The sequence below is a fragment of the Charadrius vociferus genome, unplaced genomic scaffold, assembly GCF_000708025.1.
Source record: "Charadrius vociferus isolate BGI_N301 unplaced genomic scaffold, ASM70802v2 scaffold303, whole genome shotgun sequence".
NCBI lineage: Eukaryota > Metazoa > Chordata > Aves > Charadriiformes > Charadriidae > Charadrius > Charadrius vociferus.
Genome location: NW_009647756.1, coordinates 2,322,188 through 2,334,926, shown reverse-complemented (window position 1 = coordinate 2,334,926; position 12,739 = coordinate 2,322,188). Strand labels below are relative to the sequence as shown.

Sequence of the window (12,739 nt, the reverse complement as noted above, 5' to 3'; positions counted from 1 at the left end):
AAAAATACAACCCTTCCAACACCCCTGCCAATACCATTTATCTGTCGCTGTTTGGAATGCTCTCAAATAAGCATCAAATAAAACATACTATCAGGACACTCAGCTATATTGTGAAAATTCACGCACCAGAGCTTCAAAGAAGAGAAAGAAAGGAAATCTGACGCAGCAAATGACAACGTGAGAAAATCCAGTTCATATGTTTCAATTTTAATAATAATAAATCAAGTTTAACAATCTGAGTCACTAGGATAGGCTGTAGGTCAAACATTTCGCAAAGGCTTGTCTTCCTGCCATAGTATCACTTGTGCCCAAGGGGATCTAAAAAAAGGATGTGGATATCTCTGCCATGCGTGAAGTACAGTGGTATGGTGAGAAGGGTGTCCTTGCTGGGGATAGACTCAAGCGGAGCTGCCTCCAGGGTGTGGGACGCTCAATCTACCACAGTGCTGGAGCCAGGCACCACCCTAGCAGGTCCTGCTCACCAAGAGGGCTCAACATGCTCTCGCCCATGGGACACGGAGGCATCACCCCAAATTCCCTTTTCATATAAATAGGCTAATGTCCTAATATGTAATTGGCATAACTGACATGCTGGGGACCTAAGAAAAGACAGAAGGAGCAAAAATGCAAGAGTGGCCTGTTCTGGTACAAACCCTACAGCATGCCAACAAGATGTGCAGCTGCTGACCTTGCCATATTCGATCTTAGGCTTTCCCTTTTTTTTTTTTTTTTTCTTTTAGGCTCAGGGAGAGATGAAATGAGGTGGAAAATGCATGTTGTAAGTAAGTCCAAGTGAATATGGGATTCTCAGTCATCAGAATATGTACATCAGAAAGAGGAGTGGAAAGAGATATGAATTATACTGGCTTTAACTCATTTTAGATATATTCAATTATGTCCCCAAGTTTCCTGGCATTAAAATGTACAGTATTTGGTACGGTACTTGGAGAGCTGTAGGCTTTGTGGTGGTTGACCTGTGGGCTCTAAGGAGAGCTCTCCAAAAGACTCAGCTGCATTTTCCACAAATGCAGTTTGCACCCTTACATTGGCCCGTGCAGCTTTTACAGGCATGAGCCAGTGTCCCTTCTCCTCAGCTGCAACTGCAATGCTAGAAGCAAAAGCATAGAAAAGCAGGTGGCAGGGGTGAGCCAAAATGGAACTTGTCCTTGTACTAAAAGTAGACCTTTTCAGCATCCCCAGCTTCCATAAGCACAGGCAAAACTCATCACTAGGAGGCAAAGAGATGTTCCTGGATGCTCCTGAAGAGGGGTTTACAGAGGGCTCAAAAGAAAATGTTTTTAAGAGATGTTAAAAAGAACCACGTTCCTGGTACATCGTCAGGCACGCACAGGCAATGCTTTAAGAACAGTTTCTGTTGCTTAACAGACAAAGCACATACTCCCCCCTCCTATATCAACCCTCCCTTCGCATTTGGGGACTGCATTATCTGTAGCGTCTGGTCGCTATTTCCCTGCCAAAAAATAGAAAAAAAAAATCCATATGGTTCCGATCCTATGGGGGAATGTGCAAGCTTCCACACATAATCTGCACAAGAGCTAGATCCTATTTGCACTGCAATAAACACCATTTGCTCATGCCTCATGCCTGCGGGCAGTACTGAAAAAGTTAGATTCATAAATAGTATCCTGGGGCTCACATAATGTACGAGTATTACCAAGCGTTATCAAGGCAGCAATTTTCTGTTGCAATAAGCCACACAGTCAGATGTTTGAGATGAAAAAGACCTATCTGAATATTGAGTCCATTGGCCAGCAAATGCGCAGTATAGTCCCCCAGATATCAGATATTAAACTGATACAGTACATGGCAATCTTAGTCAAATGGCTAGGAGGACTCAAGCCTCAGGAACATTTAAAATGAGCATCCTTACACTGCAAGTACACGGGCTCTATTTTGTTCTTTGTGTGAGTGCATTAAACCACTAAAACAATATTAATACCACAAATTGAAAAATCAATAGCATATTATAACAGGCACACTACTCCCCAAAATAAAACCTGAGTACCTTTGTAAATGCAATCCAGAAAAGGCTGATTATAAAACAAAAAAAGGCAGAAAGACTGGCAGGGGAAAAGAGCTTATCTACTGAAGTGTGTGGTTACCACGTCCTCAGTAACTCATACTGCAATGCTATGGTACACTACGGGCCGGATTCTCCACTCCATTATACCAGTTCTACGCTGATGTAACTCCACTGGATGCTTAAACAGAGTTACATGGGCATAAAAACAATATAATGAAATGGAGAATAAAGCTTTACAACATAATAGACTCAGAAGAAAATTATCTGTTCCTTTGTGGGGAAAAAATCTTAGCTATTTTTAGTGAAAGCCTCTTTCTCACTCTCTTTTGCTTTATTCCTGCTATAGATTTTCAAGGCAAATACGCAGTTATACAGTAATAAAAGTGATAGTACTACACCATGAGCAACGAGAACTCACCAGTTCATCTGGACAACATACAAGAGTCCAGATTCTTCCCTGAGGTTTGATTATGCCCCAACCCAAACCCTCATATAATCCACACCTCTTAAGGAATTGCAAATTTCAAATACCACCCCGTGACATCTACAGAGACATGTCTCTCTAGTAGGCTTCCATTCTCCGTATGTGTGGACTTAGAAACTTAGATGCATCAAAATGCATCTATCAACCTTGCGAAGGACTCTAAAAGACATCAGCACGTGCAGTCAATCTTTCTTTTTAGGTTTTATTGGTAATTCATACCTCACCTGAATCTTCACCTTGGCTTGGGTATCTTTACATTTCCCAACTCCAGCCTCAGTTCACCAAGCTCCACACTGGTGGGCACCCAAAGGACTGAGCGACTCATGCTTATCGCAGCACATCAACAAGTCGTGAGATGTGTGCCAGGTCAACACACTCGTAACCTGACCGCTGTACTGAACAGGTGTGCTACAGGGAAGCAGTCTTTGTTTTACAGACCTTTGGGTAACATTGCTCCATGCAAACCTTAACGGCTTGGTCCACCGTACTGCCAAAGTATTATGCAGCATTTTACCCACAGGGTGGGTAGGGGCACACCATCAACGCAAGGGTGCTCACATCCAGACTGTCCTCGCTGTGAGGAAAAGCAATGCATTTGCCCAACGGCCCTTCATTGACAATCAGGTTAACCTGTTTTACTTCATAGTGCTTAAGAGCCTGTAACTCTTTTTCACCATGGCCACACACCTGCTGTGATATCCGCGTCTTGTGTCAGTGAGCAACAAATTGCATTTGCACAATTTAGAAACAAAGCAGCAAGGCGCTCCCAGACATTGCTAAAATAAAACCCATGAACTAGATTTTTACTGTAGTTGCAAGTAAAGAGGCTTATGAAAAATAGTAAAAATGTATAACTGTAGGATGTGGAGACACTATTAAGTGAATGCCTGAGGAGCTAAAAAACTGTGTAACCAAAGGGTCCCAGTGATCCTCAGGTGACAGCATTTTAAAGATGCAACCAAAGGAACAGCAGTTGCATAACTTTTGGTGGACAAATTGATTTTTCTGCATAGTAGGAGCTTCTCTTCATGATACTGCATGCAATCAAGATCTCACCATAAGAACATTTTGAATTAGATGGTTTTGTCTTGCTGAAATTTAAAATATTTTGACAATCTAGAAAGAAGAGATACGTTAAAGCGGTAATTAATTGTCACTCTTAGAGAGATAACCAGTGCTATAGTTTATCTCATGCTTTACAAATAAAGGAACAGTTTAAAAACTGCACAGTTGAAATTCTCCATTGGGTACTATTTCTTTTCCCAATGATCACTGACAACGCGTTCAAACAGTGTAGTGACCAAACCACCCAAGCAGCTTGAACACCTGCACAGCACAGATACTATCTGATACAAATCATGTCTGATTCTGAGATAACTTTCATAATTTAGAAAAAATATTCTTGAAGTAAAATAATATTAATCTCAAAGGATCATTTGAATTACAGCGTCCAAAACATTCACGCAACTGATCTGCAGCAATTCCTTTGAAATAAAAGCCGGTTGTCTGGATGAAACACTGGTGCATTATGAACTAGTGATGGTTTTATTTATTGCCTATAATGTGTTACCAACTGAAAAGTATGATGATAGAGGAGAAAGACTCGTTTGGCTGGTCAGAACAGGGAAACAGAACCAGAGGATTCTGAAATCACAATGATGCAAAACCCCTCTTTTTTTCTGAGTTACTCTGGTTTGGCTGCTTCCTCCACGACATGGGAATATTACAAGTCCTACATAACTACTGTTTGTAAAGGGCAATTAAGCAAAATATACTACTATTATTGATATATTTTTTTAAACTACTGGGAATGTTATTTTTTTCCTAAATGCTTCAACTAGCAATGCCATAACAGATACTTAAAAAATAAACCCATTCTCATCTATATCAGTATATTCTCCCTTTCAGCTGGAGAATGCAGATGGGAGTATGCATGAATTTCATAATCATATCAAACATCTCTCTGATCAGAGTGACTGTGAAAGAGTTCAGGGACAAACCTCCTGCTTATTGTTAACCTATGTGAAAGGATAGCTAGATTTTAAGGCTCTGTTTTTCCAGCTCATGAAATAATTGGAAATATAATCATGCAGGTAAATAGTATAATGATGTAACTTCTCCTCTAAATTTGAAAAAAAGTTATAATTCTTTGTGTCAGCAAACCGTAGTTGAGAAATGAAGAAGAGTGTTGCTCAGAATTTTACCCCTAAATCCCATCTGCTAATTTAAGGTTTTCTCCCTATTTGGCATTTCTATTCAGACAATGCCATGGAAGCCAGCCAGCCTGTAGAGAGAACCCCAGATGAAGTAACAGCTCTATTATCCAAAATATGCTGGAATCTTCAATAATTATTTTAACAAAAGCAAAGTCAGTAAAGGGAAATTTTACTGGTTTCCATTTCATGACAGAGAGAGATTAAAAAAGCATCCGCTAGCATTTGCCAAATAGAGATGGAAACTATTAGGAAAAACAACTTCCCATTCAAATGGATATTACAATCAAGAGGGCATAAAAACAAAAGGGAAACTAAAAGAAGAACTTGACAATATAACACTATATGCTTCAGTCAAAATATGACTGAATGAATTTGCTTCTGAATAAGTTTCACCACAGAGAAAGAAAACAGAAGATGGCATTCAAAGTAATTTTTAAAAAGGCATAAGAAAACATGCATTCCTTACCCATTCTGTATAGCAGCTGTCGGATCGTAAGTCAAAGCCATGCCAGCCTGCACATAGTTAGGGAAGAAAAACAGATTTTTTCAATTACTGCAGAAAAAAAAAAAAAAGATTAAAAAAAAAAAAAGATGTTAAACATATTCTAAGCCAATATGAATAAAAACTGAATGCAACTTAGATGGAAATCTAAATTCTCCAGGGAAGCTCAGATGGTCCAAAGCAGCACGGACAGACTGGCTACCTCCACAGCCTGAGAGATGCCTGAGAAACAGATCTGTTCCGTATGTTGGCTGTCATCTCTCCATAACATTTAGTGCAACCGGTGTTTTTGTTGCACCATCAGTTAATAACTCCACTGAAATCAGTGCGTTTACATCCCATTGCTCACTATAAAAAAACAGGGCCTAATCCTGCTGTTGCCTGTAAGACAGGTAGTTGGTAAATATTCCAAAGCCAACTTCACCAGAGCTTCTTTGGAAAGAGTCTCATCTTTCCTACAAAGGCCACACCCTGCATGACCCCAGCCATCTACCATTTCCCCAGGCTGTCACTCCTACTTACAGTTAATTCATTATCATGAGACAAGAAACAAAAAGTGGGCTGTGAAGCAGAAAAGACCAACCAACCAACCAACAACAACAACAACAAAAAAGTGCTTGAGCTTTTAAACAAGGCTTTTAAAATACTTCAGAGGTCTGGACAGCAAAAGAATTTGTTAATGGGCTACACAGAGCCTTTCAGCTGCCTTTCACCACCAAGCAGATGGTGACCTGTGCGTAAGGATTTGGCAGTGTCAAAACAGCGTCCAGTTAACAACCATCACCACCGCCACCATTAGCAGACACATCCACAGGTACCACAGGGAAGGCAGGGAGAAAGCAGGGCTGGAGACTGAATTTCCCGCTCCACCTCATGCTCCGAGAGGGCCATCGGCACCGTGCAGGAAGGACCAGCTTTTTCCCCCAGTATTTACTTTAAGACATGGGACTGACAATCTTTCCTCCCACATACTGTATTTGCTTTGACTTTTTGTCTTCCTTATTTATTTTTTTCCCCTCCCTTTGTGAAATACTTGCCAATGTAAAACACTCCCAGGAGATGGGAAGACATCTCCCTTTGTGTGGGGCTAGAAACAGAGAGGAGAGGACCCCCATTAGTCAAGGTGCCTCCCCTTTGGGAGCAGCTGAAAAATGGCCATGGCACCATCCCACCCCAAGGCTGTGTATTTCTCTCCGTGTGTCGTACAGACCATATGCTCGCTGCCCGAGACAGGAGACAGCAGCATTTGCTTCAAGGACAGGTGTTTTACCAACGACGCTGCAGGGTCTGCGCTCCTGGTGGGAGCTTTTAACGTCCCTGGACCCATCTACCAAATTACTTTTGAATAATGGCATCTGCCCCCTTCCAGATGGCTGCTCAGACAGGTCAGGAAAGCGTTCGGGCTTGGCTGGTTCCCATGCAGGCAGGTGAGCAGCCAGGGTAAATGCTCTAGTGATGAGCAGGCAGAGAGTGGGCAGCACTCCTGGAAGAGCCAGGTTAGCCCGGCAGCTGCACGCTGCTCTAAGAGGAGATGGGCCAGGTTTCCAGAGGCCAAAAATAATTTCTGATCTGAAAGGGTAGGCTTCACACTACCTTACGTAGCCAAAAAAAAATAAAATGTTCATGTTATTATTAAATTTGTATACTTTTCTCATTATTCTTTTAAGCAGTTGCTAGAGCAAATGCTTTGTTTATTGAAAATGCTGTTGTTTTAATAACGTATGTACTACTATCTCCCAAACAAAGGATAATTCAGGAGATTAAGGCCAAGAACATGTGGCTATCTTTTTAAAGTGCATTAATTTCATACAAAGAAAAATAAAAATGGCTATTTCTGCAGGTTTAAAATGTCAAAGAATCAATGTTAGGATGTCCTCCACCGCTGCTAATTTTGATATAAACAATACATTAACTTAGAAAATCATAAGGGATGATCTACTTAACTTGTTTTTATATCCTTTTGTCTTATACATTCTCAGCATATTATATTGTTCAGTAAGGTAGTGTTAATTACTAATGGAAATGTATATAGTTCACCCCAAAAGACAGCCAATAAAACTTCAATATCATACACAGTTTTTGTCTGCAACACATTTTAAAGAAAAAATCCTCTCTTCTTCTCCTTTCTCTTTTCAACACTTGTAAAATTTGTTATTGCTTTCTTTTTATATTCCGTCACTGGTAAAGACAACTTAAATAGTATGTAAAAGCCCTAGAGGGACAGGAAAATTAGTTCTAACAATTCTTCAAAAATATTTATAATAAGATATTCGCTATAAATCAAGGTGTTGACATTTTAACATCTCATCACACATCTACTCAAGACTAAGAAAAAAAAAAACCCTTATAATCTCTTGGGAAAGGAGAGAACCAGGCTTTCTAAATAAGGGAGTTTCTAGCTCTAACGGTCCTTAGTTGCCTGGATCAGAGCCCACTATCAGATCAGAGCTGGCATTAGTGTGACCTGGGGACAAAGTGGCAACAAAGGAGGAAGGGCTCTTACTTTATTTTCTCTGACATAAATAAGTATGAGGGTGAAGAAAGGATATATCGGCAGCAATTCTTTCACTGGAGCCCTAACACTGCTCAGTGTCCAGATGAGACCTGCAAACACGTGTTTATGCTGCTTTCCATTGATATTAGAGCACAGACCCTCAGCTCGGCATCCAACCCCATCACGCCCCACACCTGTGTGTGGGTGCACACAGACAAACTGCACAGAGTCCCTTCTCTATATATTGGTATCACGTCCATTACATATTACTGGTACTAGGAATAAGGGACACCACTGGGGGCCTGGTGAGTACCAAATACGAAAGGCTAAGCACCGATCTCCTTATCCATGCTCCATATCCATACTGCACAGTGACAGGTTACTAGAATCCGTTCAAGTACTTCAGCAGCGACAACTGTAAATATCACTGTCACATTTGCCAATAAACGAAAGTTTCACAGCGTGTGGCAATATATGCATATGGTACACCACCTACAGTTTGCCCAGTAATATTGCTAATATCCCCCATTGCTGAATAGCCTTAAACAGCTGCTATTTCAAATAGCTGCTAACAGAGGACTATTTACTTCTTTCTCATCAAGTTGTGTAATTCCTCCCTACAAAATTTTGCTGGCTGGAAGCCCAGGAGAGGCAACAGTTAGGCTAGACCAGAGAAAGATTTATGGTCTGAAGCATCCTCATTCATCAGGAATAAAAACTGATGAGCAATAATAACTTACTGGAAAATTGTCTGCACTTTCCTCCATAGCACACAAACAGGAATTCCAAAAATACCAAATACAGAATATTAGGGTTGGCCGCAGACTTCCATGTGATAGAGGTCCAGCTTATTCCATCAAAACCAGTACTGAATATAGTTGTCACTGTGCTTAATATGGTATTAACTATACTGAGGCATTGGCTGATGCCTCTATAGCAGTCCTCTGTTGTGCTGGAGAGCATTTTCTTGCAGGTCTTTTCATCCACTGTTTTGCTCATGTTTCAGTGGAAGGACAGACAGAGTCTTATTCCTTCTTCTGATAGTGACACTTGCTGATGAAATGCCACCTGAGAGAGTGGCACTGATGATGGAATGCCGCTTTAGGAAAATATTTTTCAGATAAATCTTCTATGAAGGAACAACCAAACCACAGAATTTTTATGCCGCTCAGCCAAACAGTGGACACATACTTCATTCAGCTACTGAATGAAAATCCTGCACGTCATCATTTCAACACGCAACTCTTTAAAGCAATTACAAAAAAAAAAAAAAAAAAAAAAGGGATATCTGCCATCAGTCCCACACATAATAATAAAGACAGACCATTTTCAAGGATTACTTAACTGGTGTGTTCAGAATGCCGCAAGTGGCACAGAAATAAAACCAGCTCATTTAAAATACTGATTTTTTAAAAAAGACTATTTAAACCGTATGTGTTTACTTATTGCTTATTTTTACCAAGGTGTTTGAACTTAAGACAAAGGAATGACGATTTTTGCTATTTTGTTGCTGCAGTTTTCTCATTATTGACATCAGTGAACGAAGAGATTCTAATAATAAGAGACCAGTCTGCACCTTTCTTTACATTTAAGCTCTTTCCTTCAATAAAGTGCAGGAAATATCAGAAAGCCTCTGGAAGGCAAGGGTTCCCCCAGGAAGTTTGAAGGCCTTTGTTCAACACTTTACTGTGAAGAATTTTCCACAGCCAAAGACAAGGTGTTCCGTTTCTGTTTTTTTTCCCTCTCTTTGTTATGATTTGAACATAAATGAGCACATTTGCCTCATTAAAAAGACTCTTAGACCATCACATTTGCATTGCTTATGTAAATTGGATTTGTAAATCTCTCAAAGAAATGATTAAGTTGTGGAGTGATTATTAAAAAAATGATCACATCTTCAATATCATGTGAAATAAGGTGGGTTTATTATTTCTCTTCCAAATCTCTCTGAACTCTCACAAGAACAACATTTAGCAGCCCAGTATCTGTATTCCAGCAAACAGAAGTATCTATAAATGACCAAATTTTAGGTTGTATGATATCTTCTTTGCTGCTGGGATATAGCTTCCACAAACAGCTTCACCAACATAACATTACCTACTCTCAGTGTACACGTCTTTCCCGCACTGTGTGCAAAAATTCACCATAATATTAACCTACTACAGAGATGTCCCATGCCTCTTCCTCAAAGGTGAATCTTCCACATATATCCTCAAACCTGCTCTGGCCAGCCTGTGCGGGAGAACCTGTGCAAAGCAAGGCTGCTCTCACCAAAGGATTTCTTATTTTGCAGGAGGCCACAGGTCCACTGGAAAAAAAATAAATTGGAGAGGCCTATGAATTAAAAGGGGTGAAATCCACTGATGTGGTGGGTTTTCCAAGCAGGAGGCTCCCTGGGTTTCTCCTCTTTAAGGTGAGATTTGGAAAAATAAGGCTGTACCCTAGGACTCAAGGGATTTCTGTGGTGAACCCACGTGGGAGTCAGACCAGAGAAGATAAGCCTCTCTTCCCCACCTCCTCTGACTCATCCCCTCATCCCTTCATGCTGGAGGACTGCCCTCCCAGGAGAATGGGTGTGCTCTTGGTTACTACAGTGGAATCAATTGAAATTTCAACACTGAAATTCCTGTACTTGTTTTGTTACCACTGCTACACAGCACAAGGATCTCTTGTGCCCTGACAGCAGATACTCTGACTGAAACACTTTGAACAAGGAAGAGAGAGGAGGGGGAAGGAACCGACAACCCAAATGAGATCTGTTTACAATACTGATTTATTAAAATAAGCTAACTCAGCAGTAAAGTTAACTTGGCAGAGTTCCTTCCTTTGATTATTTAAACAGTTCTGTCAGAAATATTCCACATTATTAGAAATATTTCTGAATTTAAGTCTGAATAAAAAACACCTTTCCCTTTTATAGAAGGAGAAATCTAGAATGTAAATGTGACACCTATTACATATATAGATGCATATGAAAGAAATGGAGCATTTTCCAGTGACACATGCTCCTTAAGCAGCTGCGTATTCTGAGAAAAAGGTGGCTGTGGAGAAAAAAAAATATAATATTGAGGTCAAACTTGGGAAGTGATTCATGAACCTCAGAAGGTCAGAAGTTGAGCTGATAAACACAATGACAAGTTCAGATACCCAAATGAATGACAAGAAACCCTTTTTATCCTACAGAACTGGACTGGAAGTCTGATCTACACAGTTTCTGTTCTTGGGGCTGAGTCAGTCTGTTCTCACTTCAATTTATCTGATGAGTTAAAAGACAAGTGCTGAAGTTTATGAAAGTTAAAAAGAAAAAAAAAAAAGAGGATAATAACCTCCTCACAGAGACATCTATAATACAATATAGTTATTCTGTTTCCACAGCCAACTCATACATTTAACCTTGCCATCTTCAGGTCTACGAACCATCTGCTTTTGGGGATCTGGCACACCCGTTTTGCCATCAGTTTGATCCAGTGTTAAATCAGCTGTGGATTACAGTCACATCTGCACAGTAGATGTGTGTGTTACAGTGAGTTGGGAAGACTTCCAGGGATGGCTTACAGCACTACTGAAAATGACAGCCCACCACATATCTGTCGGGGATACAGCAGAGTGCAGAAAAAGATATGTTCTTTTCCCCTGCCTCCAACATCTGTTTATTCTGCAGAAGAAAACACTGTCGTAGTAGCCAACTTCGGAGGAAAACTCAACTGCAAGAAAATCTCTGGGGCAAATGGCATGACATTTTTCACTGCAGAAGGAAATCCAAAGCCAAAATGAAAACTAAGAAAACTAACTTCAGAGAGCAGGCACAGTCCTGATTCTACTTTACCCAAACCATGGCCCTTACTATGAGTAAGAATCGTCCCTTTCAAAATCATGATTTCAGGTGCAGGGGTTTCATATAGCTCATCATTTTAAAACATTTCTGTGCGCTTCATAAGCTCAAAATCCAACCATTTAAACTGATCTTTGGTATTTGTGCCACTTAGGCACCTTTTCAAAATGTTGCCCACAATAAGTGTCTTGTGTCATGAAGAATTTTTAATTCATTGCAGTGTATCTTTTCACTTATTTACCAGTTACCTTTTGCCCTTCTACTTTCTCCCTCTGTCTAGGGTTCTCTTCAGGTTCAATTCCTCTCTTTGCTAAACTAAGCTTTTGCTGAAAATAAGCATGCACAACACTGACCAATGTCTAACTTGCACCCTAAATACATAGTAAATGTTTTTGTGCGTGGTTTGCATATGAGGGTACTAGTGTACATCTGGACAGGTCTGGGAATTGTCTGCCACAGAAAAAGAAAAAATATTTTTCTAGGTGTAAAATACATCAGCCCTAGACACTGAGAATTATGGAACGCAACTAAGAAGGACCTATCTCCTTGGAAGCACAAAAAGATATTATAATATATAATAATGTCATAATGGGCCTGGCACAGATCTACTAATTGTTTCTAAATGCCTGCTGCTGGTACAGAAGGGATGACTGGCACCAGGATCAACTACTTCAGCACTTCACTGGCACTGACTTTACAAAAAAATCAAGAAGTCTCTCAAATTACCTATTGTATATTTTTCCCTCTAAATTACTGTTTGCATTAAACAAAATTGTAATGAGTAGCAGATAAAAAGAGAAACTGTTAATAAAGGCAACATTCCCAAACTACTAGGTCATCTTATTTTTCTAAGAAAGAATTAAAAACATGTTTAATTCTTTAGACATTTCACTAACTGATCTTGAAAGAAAACAAAGGAGAAAGGGGGAAAGGAAGAAGAGAGGGAAGGGGAGGAAATGGAGGTTAACCTCTTGGCTGTAATCTAACCCAGATTACAGAAGAAAGCAAGCAATCAATAGAAGAATTATTGGTGGGAATTATTAAATAACATTATAGACATCAGACCAAATTCAATGACAAGGGGGTCGCATTCAGTCATGCACATCGCTGTTGTGATATATGCACCAATAGTCTAATGGTGATACTGTCTTGCAAGAAAGACAACGC

At 40.0% G+C, this 12,739-nt stretch overlaps 1 protein-coding gene across 5 annotated transcripts in view; it reads right to left on the bottom strand.

The window, feature by feature from the left end:
• Nucleotides 1-12,739, bottom strand: part of RBMS3 (RNA binding motif, single stranded interacting protein 3) — a 343,935-nt gene that overhangs the window by 66,310 nt on the left and 264,886 nt on the right. For all 5 annotated transcript variants that reach the window (XM_009882163.1, XM_009882167.1, XM_009882166.1 and 2 more), the window contains exon 7: nt 5,211-5,257. In XM_009882163.1, the coding sequence (XP_009880465.1) occupies nt 5,211-5,257 (47 nt within the window). The remainder of the gene's footprint in view (nt 1-5,210; nt 5,258-12,739) is intronic.